The 21313-nt window shown below is 35.4% G+C and overlaps 1 protein-coding gene across 2 annotated transcripts in view; it reads left to right on the top strand.

The window, feature by feature from the left end:
- The window catches only part of WDR7 (WD repeat domain 7), a 307399-nt gene that overhangs the window by 154271 nt on the left and 131815 nt on the right, over positions 1 to 21313 (top strand). For both annotated transcript variants that reach the window (XM_066353645.1, XM_066353646.1), the window contains one exon: positions 19314 to 19535. In XM_066353645.1, coding sequence (XP_066209742.1) covers positions 19314 to 19535 — 222 coding nt within the window. The remainder of the gene's footprint in view (positions 1 to 19313; positions 19536 to 21313) is intronic.

Below are 21313 nucleotides of genomic sequence, written 5' to 3'. Positions count from 1 at the left end.
TCAATTTTGTTATATTTATAGTTTTGTTAGCATCATTTTTTTTGTAAAGTGTAACCAGTAAATGATTATAAAACATTCGGTGAGTATAAATGCAAAAAAAAAATGATAATGGACAAGAGAAGGAGAAAAGGTTTCCACAGTCTTTCACTGAATTTCAGCCCTTTGGATGTGTGCTAGTTCCTGGAATGATGGTGGTCAGTACAGATTCCCAAGCCCATCACCTCTGCTGACTGGAAATACAGAGTGGTGGGTCCAGGCTTCCAAGAATATGTGACTGCCCTCAGGGGAACACTAAAGTTAACCCATTCTGTCCAAATTCTGATAAGCCATTAACACTTTAGTACCATTAATCTCCATATGATTTCCCTATGTAAATAACTGAGAGGGCATGGTTCAATGCATTTATACTGAAGGACTAACATGTAAAAAGAGCCATAGCTCATTCCAGCAAAAGCAAAATGGTTCAGTTTTACCAACCCTAAATTTGACTGATGTTTACATCTGCTTATAAAATCTGAGCATCCCCCCCCTACCTAATGCTTCAGTGCTCTCTTCTAATAAAAAAATCAATATATGCATCCAGCACTCGTGGGTAACCCTGTAATAATGAACAGAGTACATGCAATAGAAAAAAAATAATTTCAGGAAAAATCTATTTAGGATTCTGGTCAACCACAGTCTTAAAAAAAAATAGATGTTATGTAGTATTAGGCTGATAATAATCCTTCTAAATTGCTTATGCCATTTTTTTGACAAATCCTTAATCTTAGTTAAAATAATCTCTGTCAGAGTATGTTTGGTGTTCTTTCCCTTCACATAGTTAAAGATACAGTTAGTTTAAGGAATTCTAAATTAATTTGTTTTTAAATCTCTGACTTAATTCAATTTTACAGTTCTTTTTCTGGCCCTCTATTTTTTTTTTTTTTTTTTTTTTTTTTGCATTTTTCTGAATCTGGAAACAGGGAGAGACAGTCAGACAGACTCCCGCATGCGCCCGACCTGGATCCACCCGGCACGCCCACCATGGGGCGAAGCTCTGCCCACCAGGGGGCGATGCTCTGCCCATCCTGGGCGTTGCCATGTTGTGACCATCCTGGGTGTCGCCATGTTCCGACCAGAGCCACTCTAGTGCCTGGGGCAGAGGCCACAGAACCATCCCCAGTGCCCGGTCTGCCCTCTATTTGATGAACAATTATAATGTGAACATTTATAAAAGAATATTTGCATTGTAAATTATCAATTTTATATCAAATAATACATAAAAATAGTGTATGGTAACAAATGTATTTTTTAAAACATTATGTCTTTATTGTCCTAGGAAAGAAAATTACTCTATGTTTATGCTGACCACTTAATGTTGCTATTTTTTCATTTCACAAAAGTTTTACATTAAAAAATAAAATATACTTTAAAATATGAATTCTTTATATCTTTATAGAAACATCTTATGCAAAATAGGGAATGTGCAATTCATGTTATTCATTCTTTTACTAATCTTTGATGGTTGTACTCTGATAAATAAATACCTCATCTAAGACTCAATAGGCCAATTTCAGCATATAATAGCTATTCAGAGGCAATTAAACTGCCTTTTTTCATGCCGGCATGTGAGCCGCCCTTTCACAACCTTCAACTTGATTCGTGGTGATTCAAAATTAACTTAAAAGTCTTGTTTGCTGACAGCTTAAAGCTTAATTGACTGAAAGCCAAATAGAGTGTGTTCTGTATTCAGCACTAAGGCTATTGATAAAGCCATGTGTAAATTGCGCATGGTGAAAGACAGCGATTGGGCCTCCTGTTCTTGTATTAGTCACAACTTAGCATTGCCGCACAGTCAGGATTGCTCTGCCAAGCCCTTTATCACACGGGGTGCACCTTCTGGAGTTCCTCCAGTGCCTAGCAGTCCAGGGTGGGGCATCTGTGTACACTGGGGCCGCTATAATTCTGTTGCTTACTTGTGGATTCATTTTTCCCCCTTTATATACTATTGGCTTTTCATTTCTGGACAGCCCTGTCGGTGGCATATTTCAAGAACCTACTGATTGTATTTGTCTCTTTAGGAAGATGCAGGATGTTTAGGTTTAAGGGTTTTGAAAAATATTCTAAGAAAAATAAGCCTCATGATACTGATTTGCCTCCCTTATGAAAATGCATTTTAGCCATTTTGAACATTTAATTAGGGAAAGGAATTCATGCTTAATAGCTTCGAGTGTACTATAGCTATCACATTATTCTAACAATTACACCGTTGGATTCCTTCAATACTTGTGCACGCAAAAATATTTTAGTGATTATTGTACTATATAGAGAGGTGTAATTTCTTTCTCAACCTGATGCTTAAGGAGTAAATGAGATGGGTTATTAATCTGTTAGTATAGTTTATAAAATATCACAGTTGTGCCTTTTCCCAAATAAGCCTCAGTCGATACAGTTGTATAGAAAGTAGAAGAGAATTTGAATCTAAGTATTTATTAACAGTGAATGAAAACTTCAGAAGTAAAGCTAAAACAATTTTCAGAAGCCCTCTTTACTATTGTCAGCTATTATGTCTACATATTTCAGATGTCTGTAGTCTTTATTTTTTAATGTGAAGATTTTGACCTGATACTGATTTAATAACATGAAAATGTAAGTTCAGCATGTAATGTGTTTTGAAGATAATTTCATATGTGATGGTTATGTTGTCAGTTTGGACTTTTGGATTAATTGTATCTGCAATGACATTTGAGTATGTTTGTCATGAACTCTCAAGTTATTAATTTTTATCTTTATTTTATCCGGTCAACTCTCAGATTCAGTATAGCAGAATTGGTACTTTTTTGGAAATTTTTTTCATTTACTTAATATCTATTATTAATTAAATATTTAAAATGTAATAAGGCTTCTAATTGCCTATATTATGTTCTTACATTTTAGTGTAATTGTTTTGGTGTTTAGGACATTTAAATGAAAAAATATAAAATAAAGTCTAGTTTTGATAATAATTTTAATGAAAATGGTTTTTCATTATTGTGTATTTCTGATTATGTAATGGCACTGAAAATATAGTCTGCATTTTAAATATTTGCTTGCAAAAATGCTTTTTGTTTTAGTATTTTTTATATTTTTATTTTAGTACGAGACTTAGAATTGGATATTGCTATCTCTTATTGATATTCTGGGAACCATGGCGATCTAATTTTCCTGCCTTACAATTGATTTCCAATAAGAACCTAGTCTATTCAGAAAGAATCAGGATAAGTTGCAACTTAGTTTTAAAATGACTATAATTTAAAATAGTGTGTTACTCCTATATACTTTTCAATAAAATAGTAATCATGCTTCAAAATGTAAAATCCAGAAGAGTACCACTTTTATTGAAGTTTCGTCTAAACCCAGTGAGATTTGAGAAGCAAGAATGAATTGCTTTTATTGATCATGTTGGTGTATTAACAGTTAATCTAACATATCTTTAGAAGCAGGAATTACTTGAAAACAAAATTTTGTTTCTTTTTCATAATGTAGTTGTTTCATATATACAAAACAATTGATCATTAGGAAGGGCAAATAAAATCTCCTTTCTTATTTTGACCTTTTAAAAAGGGGCTAAATTTAACTGTAGAGATAATAACTCAGTTTTGTTTTGAAGTAATTAAACAATTAGAATGAGAAGAATGAAAAACTTATTACTTAAAAGTTAGGAAAGATGGTGTAAATATTGATTTCACAGTCAGTAAGCGATTAGCAATTAGAGAGTCTTGGTACAGATTCTGAAAGGGATGAAGTCACATTGTCAGGCTCTGCTGACTTTGTGAACACTGTTTTATAGATTTAAAACATTGCAATTTACTTGAGATTCTGAAAGAGTTTACATGTTCCGAGGAGGATAAGGTCAAAGTCAAGTCCAGTGCTGTAAAATTTGTTAATTACACATTTTTTTGAAAAGAAAATACTACATTTTTCTGGTAAATTATTATAATTGCAAAACTTTATACTTTATTTATTGCAACTTCAGTTTCAAAGTTTGAGAGTCAGGGCTCTTCTAGGGACCTGTGGCATTTATATTCACAATATTCATGCTAAGTTTGGATATTTCCCCTTTCCTTTATGTGCAGATTATACTTTTACATAAGTAGATGAGTTGCAGTTTTACTATCTTTCTTGCATTTTTCCAAAGATTTTTTTCTTTTTTATATTGACTAGACTGTTATTTGGTTTTTAACTAATTATTTGATTGTTCAGTGTAACTATTGGTTTACCTTAAGAAGTGAAAAGCAATGGCCGTTTTGTATTCCATAATACAGCTAGTACTCGACTTACGACCACAATGGGTTCCGACTGACCGGTTGTAACACGATTTGGTCATAAGTTGAGTAGGCTATATGTACAATACTGTGAAATGATGTTATAAAAATCTTTAAGTCATATTTTATCATAATTTTCTTTCATTGTTATATATCATAATTTTCTTTGTTCATTTTATGCCATTTGTATCATCTCTACACCATTTTGTTTCTTATTTTTACATTCGTCAGGTTTAAGTAAAACACTGCATTACCAGTACAACTGGTTTAATATTTGCAAAGACAATTTCCTTTTGCTAGACATCTTGGGAAGGGTTTGATGAAAAATATCCAAAACACAAATTGCTGTACCGAGTCTGGGATAACAGTTGAAATGGTGCATACGGAGATGGTAGTGCTGCCGGAAGCTGGTCCACACTGTCATACGCCCAGCTGGGCAACGCTTGCGCTGCCAGACACGGAGCAGTCGTGGCTAGTGATTGTGGTCGTAAAGTTGAATGGTTGTAAGTTGAACAGGTCATAAGTCGATCAATATTTGTATAGTGAAAGTGTATCTCAAGCCAGCTACTGGAAAATTTGACCATTAAAAATCATCTGTGATGAGATTTGGTTTTATATTACCTTCTTTAATTTCTGATCTTTGAAACATTTTATAAGTGACTATATATTACACTTACTCAACTTTCCATATAATACTGTGCTTGTTCATATCTTAGCAATTGAAACTTTTTTATAATCTTGATAGGAAAATGAAAAATTCAATGGCTGATAATTAGAATACTTGAAAGTTTCCCTTATAGTTTATATTTATATAATGTGTATTTGGCATTTTAAAGTACCTAATAGCTAAAAGAATACCTTTATATTTAGTTATTAAATACTCCTGGGAAAATATCAGCTGTCATCTAGTTAAATAAAATGTTCGTGTAATACCATGACTCTCACTTAGGTTGAACTCTGTATTAAAATTCAAAGTAATAAGTTGTAAAACTATAGATGAGATCATAAGTATCTGGCCATATATTTTTATATGAGCTTTTAAAAACGAAGAACAAATTAATGTCTTTCAGAAATGACATTTTCATTAATATTAGCTTGAAATTGAGAGGGTTGGTGTAATAGCATACAAGAATTAACTTCTGATAAGTACAGAGAAAATTACCTTTACCATCAAATTCATGCATACTGTTCAGTAACATTATTAAATACAGATCATTTTATATATTATTTACTTAATCTTTTAAGTAATAGAAAGATGATAAATATGTCTTCATATTCTCTCTATCTCATAATATCTAAAACAAAACAGGGTCCATTATAGTTGATATTCAGCCATTGAGATGATCATATATTGATAGTGAGATATGAATAGCATTGATAAAAGAAGCATTATTTTAAAGTACAGGATCAAAGCCAAGATTACTTACTGATGAATTCTCTATTGTCAGTAACTTAATTTTATTTGGCTTATATGTGGTGCTGAATTATATATGATGCTGGATGGTAGGAAAGACATCACATTTTGTTTGGCTAGATCACACAGGAAGGAGTTGATTATAATGCTGTGAGTCATGCCATGTTGTCTGAAAGAGGCTGGCCATTATGTTGTTGTCCTTTTGCTGATCTTTTGTTCAAATTGCCCTCTAATTTAGTGGTAAATATGTGTTAATATTTTGGGGTATTTTTGATAAGCCAATTCATGGTTAAACAGAGCAGTTGAAACATCCCTAAGTGCTAATGAGTGCTTACTTGGTCTATACTAATGCTTTAGTGGATGCTGAACAAGTTTAGATGTTAAGCTTTTTAGGAAGAGTGAATGATGGCTAATGATTATTTAATGACAGATCTCTGGACTGAAAGGCATTTAGCACTCAAAGTATACTGCAAAGCCTATTTCTCAAAGCTTCAGACAGGTTTATTTGGTCTCACCTTGAATAGAACAGTGCTGTATTGATTTCATTGGTGTGGATTTAAACACACTATCGGCTTAGAATAGCACTAGTATGCAGTAGAAAATGATTCTCTTAACCCTATGGGGACTCAAAGCTATTCTCTGATACTATGACGTGAACTTCAGAAATGATCATGAATTTATTTGCAATTCTTGGAGTTTATTATGTGAGTTCGGAAAATAATTGTGCTTGTGAACTTCCAGTAGCCATTAATTTACACTTTTACAGGGAGGCTTATGTGGAGATAACAAAAACTTAGAAAGTTTTTTTTTTTTTTATCAGTGTTGCCTTCATATATTGTATTTGAAGAAGTTGTTTTCATCTGTGAAGATTGTTGACATTTCTTTGGGTGGCATACTGATTTTTATTACCATTTAGAATAATATATTATTTAAGTATTTGATCTCTAAATGGTATTAATGTTTATGCTCAGTACCTTATATTTTTAAAATATTTTTTAAATATTCTATATATATATATTCCATATAAAATACAGTCTAGGCCCTGGCCAGTTGGCTCAGCGGTAGAGCGTCGGCCTGGCGTGCGGGGGACCCGGGTTCGATTCTCGGCCAGGGCACATAGGAGAAGCGCCCATTTGCTTCTCCACCCCCCCTTTCCTCTCTGTCTCTCTCTTCCCCTCCTGCAGCCAAGGCTCCATTGGAGCAAAGATGGCCCGGGCGCTGGGGATGGCTCCTAGGCCTCTGCCCCAGGCGCTAGAGTGGCTCTGGTCGGTGGCAGAGCGACGCCCCGGCGGGGCAGAGCATCGCCCCCTGGTGGGCAGAGCGTCGCCCCCTGGTGGGCGTGCCGGGTGGATCCCTGTCTGGCGCATGCGGGAGTCTGTCTCTCCCCGTTTCCAGCTTCAGAAAAATACAAAAAAAAAAATAAATAAATAAATAAATAAATAAATAAATAAAATAAAATACAGTCTAATCTAGTTATTCATATACTTGATAGAATTTCTCCCCCCCCCCCTTTTTTTCACATTTGTTATAGATAGCCCCTGTAGAAAATATAATTAACATTATTAGGTACTATAGGCCAAAACATATTTAAGACTTTTTTTCTAATTATAGGTTTTGTTCTCGTGTAATTTTTTTAAGATACGTACATTTTAAATATGCAGATTTGAGGATATATAATATAAATTTATTTCGCAGAGAGTATCAAATATTAACTAGTTTCTGTGCAACGAATATAGGCCATTGAAGATTCTAGAAGTCAGTCCGGAAGGATGCTGCCAGGATTGCCCACTCTTTGTGTCCTTCCCTTGTCCCATGAGCACTTCCTACTTAACTTTCCCTATCTGTAAAATACCAGCTTTGGTTGGTTAGAAGAGCTCTGATTCCCTTTCCTTCTAAAATTTTCACCACTCACAACAGTCATCGAATCTTGGAATAGGAGATGTTTCACACACTCTACTTCTAGTGTTTTCTGTCCCTTTTAACTTCTTAATGGCATATCTCTTTTTGTAAAAGAATTTATAAAGTGATGGTAGCAGGCCTGTAATTATGTCATTACAACAAATAAGTATTGGTAGATATGTGATTCACCCTAGGTCCGCAGATGGGCTTTGTGCAGATCTGATCTTTTTTGATTATTTAAAAAATGGACTTTAGGTTTTTCTATTGTTTTTTAACCTGGGAACCTTTTACTACTGACATATTTTGAGCTTTTTTTTTTTTTTTAACCCTTGAGTAAATACTGCTCTTTATTTGAGTATTTTGTGGAAATCAAAAACATTGGGTAAATTATTACAGAAATTCAATTTTTTGTCATTTGCTATTAGAGATGCAGTTTTATTAGAGAAAAATTGTAAGAGTGTCAAGTTCTTGCTCTGCATTGTTTTCCTCTGCCTGCGCTGAGAGTTCTATGGGAATTCCCCCTCCTGACTCTCGGCATGACTACTTAGTGTACTTGTGCTTATTGGCTGTTTTTAGTTTTGCTTTCTTGATCATCTATTAATTTGATTAGTAAATTAAAAAGTCAAAGTTGTCTGACTTTGTTATTTCTCCTTTAAATTTCCTTACTTATTTTTTCTTATTTCTCTCTCTTATTTTATTTCTCCTTTAAATTAATAAATACTTTTCCTTTGCAGTTTTTTACCTATTCAGTTCTTAGGAACTGTACCACATGCTCATCTATATCAAGTTTTAATAATTTACAAGGTATTTTTTTAAAAAGAGAAAATCATATGTATTTCAGCTACTTTGTGGGCTGCGTTATTAAAATCCTTGTTTAAAACTTTGCTTTGGGCTTACCCAGTACAACTCCGAGATCTGTAATCACTTCAAAGGCCTTGCCATTAATTTCCAAGATATCATGTTGCCCTAATTATATTTCTACTTAACACTTTACTTATGCTGCAGGAAGCAGAAGTCAAATAAGGTGATCATTTTTCTTTCTTTCCCCTATAAACATGCATTTTATTTTTCTATTTCAGTAAAATTATATGCCTTAACATGGTGGTTAGACAATCAGTTTACAAACTTTTCCCTCCCAATATTTCCAGGACCCACCTGGCACCGTACATACTTGTTGCAATACTATTGACTGTATTCTCTATGCTGTACTTTACATCCCCATGACTGTGGTGTAACTACCAATCTGTGCTTCTCAGTTCCATCAGTATGATCATTTTTCAGATCAGAGGTAATGTTATGAAATAATCTACTGATGCCACTAACCACTATTTTTGAAATATCTCTTTCCTCCTGAAAAAGCTAACAATGAACTTTTTAATGTTACAATTTATAGTTTTTAAAACATGACATCTATCAGATTCACTCTTGAAAAGTAAGTGAATCAAGAATTGAGCATTATTCTTGATAATTAGTAACTGCAAGTTGTGACAAAAGTAAAAGTAATGTATAATATTCCTCTACAGCAGTGGTCCCCAACCCCCTGGGCTGCGGACCGGTACCGGTCCGTGAGCCATTTGGTACCGGTCCACAGAGAAAGAATAAATAACTTACATTATTTCTGTTTTATTTATATTTAAGTCTGAACAATGTTTTATTTTTTAAAAATGACCAGATTCCCTCTGTTACATTCGTCTAAGACTCACTCTTGACGCTTGTCTTGGTCACGTGATACATTTATCTGTCCCACCCTAAAGGCCGGTCTGTGAAAATATTTTCTGACATTAAACCGGTCCGTGGCCCAAAAAAGGTTGGGGGCCACTGCTTTACAGCACTTAGCTTATTAACTACAAGATTTCCAATTACAGAGATGTCTTAGATATTTGGAAGTTTTTTTTTTTGTTTTGTTTTTAATTTTTTTTTCAATTTTTTATTTATTCATTTTAGAGAGGAGAGGGAGAGACAGAGAGAGAGAGAGAGAGAGAGAGAGAGAGAGAGAGAGAGAGAAGGGGGAGGAGCTGGAAGCATCAACTCCCATATGTGCCTTGACCAGGCAAGCCCAGGGTTTTGAACCAGCGACCTCAGCATTTCCAGGTCGACGCTTTATCCACTGCGCCACCACAGGTCAGGCCGATATATGGAAGTTTTTAAGTCTCAAATTTATCCCATACTGGGAATGTTTGCATTAAAAGCAAAGGAGAAAGGGAGAAAAATTAACTTTTGATGTTGAGGTAAAGAGTATGGGGGAAAATAAGATAATGCAGATTGTGGAAAATGGGTGTGGAACTTGTCTGCGCAGAATAAGAAATTATTGCAAGAATTACTTGAGAAGCCTGCACGCTGCTCTCAAAGTTTAAGATTTCTAATTATCAAATAATCAACATAACTGTGAGATGGTGATAATATTAAAGTTCCTTTGAAAAAGAAAAACATTTTGAAGTATTCATTTATTTTGCTCTTATCTGATTTTGGGAGAAATAGATTCGATGTGTTTTGTCAAATGCCCACACATAAAAGACACGTGTGTAAGAGGCACGATGTTAAAATGGCTTAATCAGCGCGGTGGGAAGATATATGCATTGCAGATCCTCTTGTGTTCCAGCAGGGGGCTATCGAGCATTCATACAAATTAATAGCAAGTTTGTTTACTTCAGTTTCCTAGTGAGGCGTAATGGTGTAGCAACGACAAAAATAGCAAAGCCTCGGAGATTTGGGAGCAATTTCTATGTGGTTGGTCGGTAGGTGAGAGGAAGACATGTCAGATGAGTCACAAAGCAACAGTGCAAAGACAACAATGCACCTGTGCTGGTGACAAGTGACTCCTGAAAATATTCCACACACTTGCCAGCTTTGCTATTAATGGAAAGTTTGGAAAGAAATGTTGAAGTACCCCATGATTGTCATATTTAATCAATTCATCTTTTTCTTTTTCTTTTTTTCCTCCCAAGGTGGATGAGAGGAACATTCAGAAAACTTTCATATATATATATTTTTTTACTTTGGGTGAACAGGTAGAAATTTACACATTAGCCATATAACCATCTGCGATTTAAATTTTTTTCCATATAATCAAAATTTATTTACCATCATTTTTTAATCGCAGGGTTCGCAGTGCTCTAAGTTGTGAAAACAGTAAAAATAATATATAGTAGTCCTCTAAAAGCACTTGGCTTATGAAGAGGAACTGAATTCTATCTACTTAAAATTTTAGCGACCAATAGGTTCCTCCTATGAGCTTATGAAACCCAGATTCACCACCAAGGAGTGTGAGGGCTAAGTCCCCTTTTAGACACTGGGACGCCGCTAGTCTATGCCTTTCTGTGTCCCATTCAACAAATTTATCTGTAAAGTATTTGACTAAGAACTGGAATAATTTGGATAACTAAAATTTAATTAGTGGACCACTATACCAATTTAAAACCAAGTTATTTAAAAAGTGATTTAATATTAGAAGATTTTTGCTTAATTTTAAATGTAGTGAAGTTTGTTTGGAAAAATTACTTGTACATACCTGGTAAAATTGGACATTTTTATAACATTGGCTTTTATCACTCTTAAGAATCCCTAATAATAGCAAGCAGGTATGACAAATGTTCCAGACAAATGTATGTGGAAATAATCTACACCATAAAAACTCCACTGAGGGCCAACATTTTTTTCATTATGATTTGAAAAATAGATAACATATTTTGAAGTCTCAAAATACAGTTCTAACTCACTAAGGTTTCAAGTCTTGGTACCGTAAGAGTATTATATACTTATATGTGTGCATATAATTACGTATATATAATATGTGAATGTAATGCATATGTAAAGTTAACATATTTGATTAGTGCCATATAGTGATTTTGTAAAAAGCATATCTTAAAATAAATTATTAATATTTCTTTAGGCTACCACATACGTCAGTTTACATAGCAGTCAGTCAGGAAGAAGTTGAAATTATTTTGATTAAAATAAACATCTAAAAAACAATTTGAACACAACTCATTTTGAAGCTCTATTTTCTTTTAGATACTTCTATTTATATTCAGAAATATATTAAAATATATTTCTATTTGACATATTTCACTGCCATGTGCTATTTTAAACTCATCTTTACTTAATACACAAATATATATGTTTTTTTAGTCAGTATTTGCTGATAATGCCGCATTACATTTAAAATGTCTTCAGGGCCGAGAAAAGCAAAATAGATAAAAAGGAGAATTAGAAAGAATGTTTTACTATTCTTGACTAACATTTGTAGAACTTTGAATGATATATGTGCTATGGTTATTCTAATTGTGCGCAGACATTGTAAATAGTAAATTATATTTAATTCTGAAATTTCTCTTGTCCTCAAGATTGCCAGTATTAACAAAGTTTACTTTGCTAAATTTACTTTGTTCTTTAATCATTAATCAAAACCTAATATTAGAAAATAAATTTATTGCAATTAAGGGTGATACAGAAGCACAATAGAAACTGTTTTCTAGCCTGATCCAAATTTTTATTTTCAATAGTCTCTACCTGCTGCCTTTAGTTTTCTACTGTAAGATCTTGCAACTTACTGTTTTCAGTCCTTCCTACAGAGTCTGTTATGTATTAATATATAAATTTATGTCTTATTAAATACGAACTGTATCTTTTGCTCTGCTAGTCAGTCCATAGTAAAAGCAATTTATGTTTTTATACATAGAATTGCAAAATGCATTATTAAATAGTGAAAGAATAAAGAAACAATCAAAATTTTATTTTTATTTATCATGAGTAAATAAATATTCAGAAAAACCTTTCTGAATTCCAAATTGCTGTTTTAGGAAATATTGACATTTATATCACATTCAGAAAATGTTGATATCATTGTGAATGTTACATGGGCTATCATATGCCAGAAATTTCTGGCATAAACTTGGTATGCTAAAGCCAATCTGTAATATTTAGGTTTAAGAAAACTCTAATGATATATTAATGATATATAGTTTTAAGTACTTTAAATATACCTATAAATCTTGATGTGAATGTGATGGAATTACCACATCAATTTATCAATTTTTACTAAAATTTTAAATATTATATATATCAACTATAAAAAGTATCATGATACTCAGTCCTAAACAAAGAATCAAATTTTTCAAAACAATTTTTCTGGGTCAAATCACACAATTCTTAAAATATATTCTCAGAATAGTAAATTGGTGGTCTCTTCTTATCTAAGGTATTATTCCTAATACAGTAATAGAACTCCATCACTATATGGCTAATAGCGGATGTAAAGTATCTGCTGGTAGTCCGTCTCTCATAAAACTGCCTTTAGCATTAATTCATATCCATTGAATCCTATTCCAGTTAAAACTGAAAAACTTAATATGTCTTTTAATCCCTTTATTGTAAGCTAGGATAAAATTAATTTTACCCTGGAACTGCACAAAGCCAATTAACATGATCTTTAGAGTTATTTAGTAAAGTGCTTCAAATTGTTAAATTTATCTTGACCTCTTGGTTGCACTCTCTGACTGCTTTTTAAATGAAGTAATCAATATTGCACAGCCCTTTAAGTAGCTTAAACTTCTCAAATATTTTACCTGTGTTCTGGTTAAGCTGTAAGTAAAGTGTTTACTTCTGTTCATGTAAATCTGGAGTCAATTATGCTAATCTAAAGACAATTATGTACTTGTGAGGAGCACAGCATGAATTAAATAGTTGTTTTAATAAAATCAAAGGCTCATACTTTCTTTAAAGTACCCCGATAATGAGTAAACCTATTCTCACACAGAACAAGTATTCTGTTTGCAACTTAAAATGTAGGCCATTTGTGTTCTTTACCATTGCGTGTAGCTTGTCTTCCGCACAGGGCTAGTTGAAGGTATTAATTTTCTTACTGTGATGGGGTGATCAACCGTCCTGTCAAGAAAATGGATCTCCATGTCACCCTTTAGCATGATTAAATGGAGGCATGTCTCTGTGAAAAAATACCAAAAATTTCATGAGACAAATGAAACTGTACAAAGGTCTACTTTTCCAGAATTGTTTTATTTTTAATATCTCAAAATGTCCCGTTTGGTTGTCAGTTTATTTACAGGAAAACATTGTAGCTAATTGCATATTTAAGAGAAAACAAGGGCAAAGCCAATAATTTAAAAGTTTTCCAAATCTGAAATATGGAAGAGTCAGAAACTGCTGTATTATTATTAGAATAGAAGTAGGAGTGGGCGTCTGCACCTCGTGCATTAACTAATCAGTCTGTGTCTCTTTTTAGGGGACCTTTTCTTGCGTTTACTTCTCTACTTGTTAACAAAGAGCTATATCATCTTTGCAGACCAGAGTACTGATAAAAATTCCACACCCTAGAATTGCAGCATACATTAGTGTTCTTAGCCAGTTGTACAGTGTTCTTCTGAACCTGTGCACAGGACTAACTTTAAATTACACCAAGTGATGTTCTTGACAGCTAATTAAGATTTCATATTTTGGCCACTTAGCAGAGGGCACCTGTTACGAATCTTTCTATTAGTTTAAGGATACAATTTACAAATGGCTGCCTTAAAGTACATTATTAAAACTTCCCTAAAGTCTTAATTCTTTCCTGAGGAGTGGCAGTTAAGACAAGATGGAGGTAATTAAACAAAAGAAAGCAAGAGAAGGTGGGGGACCAGAGTGGAGGGCAGCGCTCCAAGTGCCCCTGTTGTTTCATTTCCTCCCGGAGGCAGCCCCTGCGTGCCACGGCGCCCCTCCCCCTCCCAGCAGTGGTCGTCGCAGAGGCTGACCGGCTGGGGTCAATGCCTTGCCTATTGATCAGTATCCTTGCAGCCCCTTGCTCCAGCAGCTGCCTCATCGGCTTCTCTCAGGGCCTGCTTCAGTACATTAGAATAGAAATCCATAACCAGAGCTGTGCTCATCCAAGCAGGGGAAGAAACTAAATTAAATGGTATAAAACAATCTTGGATCAGGAGTTTGTGCCAATTCATCTTGATCTAAGATGTCACACCGGGCTCTCTGTCTGAGCACCTGGGCTAGAGGCAGCCATAGTGCAAATAGATGGAGCTGCGATCATTCATTTGTCAGCTAAGAAGCCAGGCAGCGGTTAGCAATTCCCTTCTGCAGAGGTCAGCTGACAGAACAATCAGTGCAACTGCAGAATAGAGCTTTCCTTTGAACTATTGTTATGGAGCACGCTCTTGCTGAGCAACCCCCCCCCGGGGGGGGGGAGGGGAGCCTGGTTTGCTTCCTGTTTCAAGAATCCTATGTAAAGGGTAAGATATACAGGACCTGAATCTCCATGCGGTTGCACAATGCTCTTATCCCTTGTGTCTGTTCTTGTGCATAAATAAAGTTGGTTTTAAATGCATGTACTGAGATACAGATTACTAAACTGTTAAATATCACTTTGGCTGGAATTAGGGGCCGTTTTCATCCTTCGAAACACACAGGCAGGAATTATTGATTTTTTTCCCCTTCTTCTTGGTATGGTTAAGCTTTTAGGATTCTTCCTCTCTTTAGTTACTACAAACAAACACAAATCGGTGTCATACTTTGAATCTATAATCACATGTACACACTTATACTTTTACTAATGTTTCTTGTCTTAAAAAAACTAGAAGAAATGTGTATTATGGTATCAAATGACAAGTTATTTTTCATATTAAAAATTTCCATGATAATGTATTAAATCTATTTTATTTTATTATTTATTGAATTTATTAGGGTGACTTTGCTTAATAAAACATTTCAATTGAAGCTTTTTATAAGAACGTGTTATGAAATATGACTTCCCTTGGAAATTGTAATTTTATAAAATTGGAGAAACATCATTATAAAGCAGCCTGCATTTGATTTGAAATATACTACACAAAATTAAATTAGAAAAATGAATGATAATAACATTTTATATGAAAAAATCATAGTATTTTAAAAGAGGAATCTATTCCTTATGTGCTTGTGTTAGATTTTTGTCTTTCTAACCAGTGCTTAAAAACTGATGGCAAATTTCCAGGATGTTTTCTAAGCAATAAAATGTGATATGAAGAAACTAAGGAACAGCTCTACAACAACAAATCTGTTCTGTATTCACTTGTACCAAACTTCTCTCAGAATCCAGATAAACAGTCACTATGATGTTTTCATCTTAGTTTTCTAGATAGACAACCCATTTTTCCTTAAGTACTTTCCTACCACTTTCTTACTCAATGATTCCTTCCTACCTCTCACGTTCTTTACGTATCCTACCATTTTCATTTCTTAGACTTGCCCAGGTCTTCTTGCCCACATTCTACTCTGCTTCTCAGCACAAGTACATACATGGCATTTCAAGTGTATACTTAAAAGCTTTGTGCGCTAGGTATTTTTCGTTTTTTCAGCTTTTGAAAAAGCCATACCTGTTTTTCTTGCAGGCATTTTGTTTTGTTTTACTTAATTAGGATTTTTAAAAGAACTCAGGGCAGGGGATCTGAAATCGTTCTGCAGTGTTACCCTCAGCTGCCTGGACCTCAGCATGGGTCTTCAAGCTGCTCACGTTTCTGCACCTCCTGTTGCACACCCCAGCAGCAAACCGACCTTTCTCTGTCTCGTTGATCTGTCCAGTGCCCTCCTAACTGATCACCTCACTTCCGGCATTCTTCATACGCTCTCAGAGTGTTGTTCTGGAATCCTAAATCTAATTAGAGTACTCTGTGCCTTAAACCCTATCTTGAGTATCTTACTATTGTGCAAAGGATAACAATTACGGCCAATAGAGCCACCTATGGCCTGGCCCTGTCCTGCCTCTCACCTCATTTTCTACCATTATCCTCTTGACTCATAGAGTTCCAGCCCAGTTACCTATCCTTGAAATAGAAATGTACAGATTCCTTCTGCTTTAGCTTCTTAGACATACTGTTCTCTCAGTCCATAAAGTTCTCATTGATTCTGCAACCTTTATATTTCTAATTTCTGTTTAGTAGCCTTTAAGATCAATAAGAACCAAGACTTTGCTTTTCTCATCCCAATTAATTTATATTCATTTATTAATTCATATTAGCATAATGCCTTGTACTCTAGATGTTCAATTTTTATATGCTGAGTGGCTGACTGAGGGAATGAATGACCTTCTGCCACCACTAGTACTTGCTGTTTCCCACATGATCATGGCAGGTTTTGTCTTGTGGTTCTACTTGTCTTGTTTTCTCTCACAGTCTACCTTCCATACTGCTGCTATCATGACCTTCCCAACAATGAATGCATCTGATGTCACCACGTTATATAGAATTGTTCAGTGGCTTTTCATTAATCAAAAGTTAAGAGTCTTCAGCTTTTTATACAAAGGCCTCTCCTTGTTTGGTCCCCTGTTACCTCCCATTGTTATCTGGCTGTCTTACCACCCTTCACATAGAATGACAAAGCAAAAGGACAGGAGAAAAATAAAACAAAATATCTAAAAGTATGTAGAAGTCTGTGCTGCTAATTTCTCAGTTGGTACACTGAACTCTGAGAGCCCATATTTTGTATTGATTTAATTAATGCATAGAGCAACCTCCTGAAAGAGGCCCAAAACTGGATGGATTAACATTAGAAAAGCAGAAAGCTGACCTCCAATCAAGCTGGCTCCAGAAGTTCACTTTTTACTTCCATTTGTGCCAACTATACAGCTATGATGGATAAAATATACAAATCAAGGACCAATGAGACATGACTAAGTTCAGGAAAGACCGATATCTCTGTGGACAGGTAATGGAATAGAAATGCAGTGATTGGGGCTGAAACTATTAGCTGCTTTCGAGAAGCAGGCTCTGCTTCCTATGAGCAGAGAGGACTCAAAATATAGTGCATCATGAGCCAGGAGCTAGGCTCTGGCTTCCTCAGTTCCTGAAAGGATCAGGAAAGGATCTGAGTACATTGTTATTTGGTTAATGTTGAGGTTGTATTATTAAAGGAGAAAGGGTGAATGGATATTAACTGTGTAACTAGCAATGTTTACCATACAGAAAATAATGAAAATGAGTGAGTTGTAGTCAACCTAATAGCTTACAAACAAAAGAAAGAAAAGGAGAGACTAGAGATGAAACATAAAGAAGGTAGAAAGTATCACAGCAGAAATTAGTGAAATAGAAAGCAATGAAATGATAAGATCAAAACCAAAGTGGTTTTTTTGAAAATATGGTAAAATATATATTTCTAGCAAAACTGATCAAGAAAGTCATGAAAAAGTAATAACTTTACACCATAAATTTAAAATAGGTATTTATTTTAAAATTAGAAGCTTTCAGAAGTGACTCAAGAAGAAATAGAAAGTTAAATAGTAAAAAACTATTACAAAAAGTGAATTTATAGTTAAAACTATTTCTTCCTTCTGCTACTCCTCTACCCTTGCATCCCCTGCCTCCCAACTCCAGGAGGGGAGGGTCCTCAGACACAGCATGGATATAGGCCGCATTCTGTCTTCCCACTCATTAGTGAGGGATATTTAAGTCGTTTCCACTTCTTGGCTATTATGAGTAATGCTGCTGTGAACATTTGTGTACAACTTTTATGTATACATTTGTTTTCATTTCTCTTGGGTAGATAGATACCCAGGAGTAGAATTGTTGGGCCATATGGTAACTCTCTTTTTCACTTTTTGAGGAGCTGCCAAACTATTTTCCAAAATAATTATACCATTTTACCTTCCCACCAGCAGTGCATGAGAGTTTCAGTTCCTGTACATCCTCAACAACACATGATATCTGTCCTTTCTATTACAACCATCCCAGTGGATGTGAGATGATGTCTCATTGTGGTTTTGATTTACATTTTCCTAATGACAGGTGATGTTGAGCATCTTTAACGTGTGTATTGGCCGTTCATATATCTTTGAAAAATTATCTATTCAAACTCTTTGCCTATTTTAAAAAGTTGGAATTTCTTATTATTGAGTTGTAAGATATATTCTGGATGTAATCTCTTATTAAATGTATGAGTGAAAATATTTTCTCCCAGTGTTGTCTTTACATTCTACTGTCATTTGAAGTGCAAGCTTTTTTTTTTTTTTTTTTTTTTTTTGTATTTTCTGAAGTTGGAAACGGGGAGGCGTCAGACTCCTGCATGTGCCTGACCGGGATCCACCCAGCATGCCCACCAAGGGGCGATGCTCTGCCCATCTGGGGCGTTGCTCTGTTGCAACCAGGGCCATTCTAGCGCCTGAAGCAGAGACCATGGAGCCATCCTCAGTGCCCGGGCCAACTTTGCTCCAATGGAGCCTTGGCTGTGGGAGGGGAAGAGAGAGACAGGGAGGAAGGAGAGGGGGAGGGGTGGAGAAGCAGATGGGTGCTTCTCCTGTGTGCCCTGGCCGGGAATCGAACCCGGGACTCCTGCACGCCAGGCTGACGCTCTACCACTGAGCCAACCGGCCAGGGTGAAGTGCAAGCATTTTTAATATTGATGAAGTCCAATATAAAAATATTTTTAAATCACTTGTGTTTTTAGTATCATATCTAAGAAATCATTGCATAATTGAAGATCATGAAGATATGCATCTTTATTTTCTTCTGCATATTTTTTAGGTTTAGCTCTTATATTTAGGGCTATGATCCATCTTGGGTTGATGTTTTGCAGAATGAGAAATAAAAGTTCACATTTATTCCTTTTTATGTGGATAACAAGTTGTACCAGTGTCGGTTTTTGAAAAGATGGTTCTTTCCTGAGTGAGCAATCTTTAATGTTTTTCTAATTATGTCTTTTTTGTATTGATATTCTACTAATTTATATTCTTATGTTTTGGTTTTCAGGTTGCTTATCAAGTGTCCCACAAATGAAAAAAATTTCCACTTCTTATGAGGAAAGACGGAAACAAGCTACTGCTATTGTTTTACTAGGCGTAATAGGAGCTGAATTTGGTGCTGAAATTGAACCTCCAAAACTGTTGACCAGACCTCGAAGCTCTAGTCAAATTCCTGAGGGATTTGGTTTGACTAGTGGTGGATCCAACTACTCACTGGCCAGACATACCTGTAAGTTTCAAAATTTCTGATGCTGATGTATTGCTTCTCAATTCACATTATTTGTTAACAAAATCTAAGCCTATTGAACATGTCCTGAGCTCCAGCTCAAATAGAATGCTCAAATAAAGTTAGAAAGCAGTACTGTTTGGCACATCACCCTGTGTCATAGTGACCTGAACGAACTTCTTTTTTAAGTAAAAATGGGGATTTTAAATGCTTTTCTTAAAATAACATGTTTCTGAGATTTGTTTTCACAATTTGGTCAAGATTTTAGCCAAAATTTATGAAAGCTAGCTTTCAATGAAAACTTTTAATTTAATTGTAAAAACTGCAACTTATCCTGAACATTATTTGGAAAATCAGGGATGGAGGTGAAACACCAGTTTTTTTCTTTAAAAATTTATTTTACAGAGCATAAATGAGAAATTGTGAATTACCTCTAAGAACTCCATAAGTTTTAAAATGATGAAAAAATTACAATCAGAGCTCAAAGGGCTTGTGTCCTATTGCTCTCATTCTGTCATTGGTGTGTTAATCAGAGAGGGTGCTTATAATGATATCTTTGGCACTTCATTGTCGAAACTCCTTTACAGAAGGTCAGAATGTTCCTGCCATATTGCAAAATCATTTCTAACATTGTGTCATCTTAAGGACCAAATGTTATCCTGCTGAACACTTCACGAGATATTCTTTATAAAACAAATTAGGTGTTCTTTTGGGGTTTTCGGCCTTTAAACAAAGGAAAAAATATATATGTTACTTTGGTAATTATGACAGCAGAGAACTTGGTTGGATCATCATCACATACTTTTGCTGTGAATCCAAGGAGCTGTATTAGAGGCTTTTATTATTAAGCCCTGTTATAGGCTTAGCTGTCCCCCTACCCTTTGGGCTCGTAATGCAATAGATATTTATTAGTGTTGGTAATCTCTTTATCTCTATTTGCCATTGAGAATCAGAGTAATAATAACACTAGTACCACCACCACAATAAGAGAGCTACTAATTCTTCTGAGCTCAATTTTAAGCTCTTTACATGCACGAACTCACTCAATCCTTATAATCACCTTTTAAAGTGGGTATCTCAGCTCTCTGCGTTTTACACGCTAGGCTGCTGGGGCACAGAGAGGGCGCAGAAAGGGTTAGCTAGCCTGGCTGCGATCACACCTCTAGGAAGTGGCAGTTTTGGGCTCAGCACCATCTTTGGTTCCAAAGCTCATGCTTTTGACCATTATGAAAATTGCTACTGCTCAGTGGTGCCTAGTTGAAAAGGGCCTACCAACTAATGTGTGCTATATCACTTTATCATTTAAAAAGCACTTTCTTTTCTATCCCCCTCACTTGACCTTCCCAGTAGAAACTGACCTCTTCAAAGTGTCTTGGACCAAATGTGGTAGAACTAGAATTTGAACTCGAGCTGCTGGTGACCTGAAAACCCGTGGCTGCTCCATTTCCCTGGGGCACCCCCGCTTTCCCTCTCCTGCCCAGGCCTGCGTGCTCTGGTCCCTGCCGCTCTGCTCTGGACTCTGGTCTTCCTCAAGCTCAAGTTCCCTGCTTTTTATTCATAAAACCCCGCTCAGATCTCACCCACTCGACAAAGGGCTCTTCCGTTAGGCCCACCTCTTCCTGTCACTCCAGATGTCTAGGACTTAATATACAGCTCCTCATTTAGAATCTTGACAGTAGAACAGGGGTCGGGAACTTATGGCTCACGAGCCAGATGTGGCTCTTTTGATGGCTGCATCTGGCTCGCAGACAAATCTTTAATAACAAAAATAATAACATTAA

Source organism: Saccopteryx leptura, chromosome 11 (genome assembly GCF_036850995.1).
Source record: "Saccopteryx leptura isolate mSacLep1 chromosome 11, mSacLep1_pri_phased_curated, whole genome shotgun sequence".
Classification (NCBI taxonomy): Eukaryota; Metazoa; Chordata; class Mammalia; order Chiroptera; family Emballonuridae; genus Saccopteryx; species Saccopteryx leptura.
This window is presented reverse-complemented; position numbering and strand designations above follow the sequence as displayed.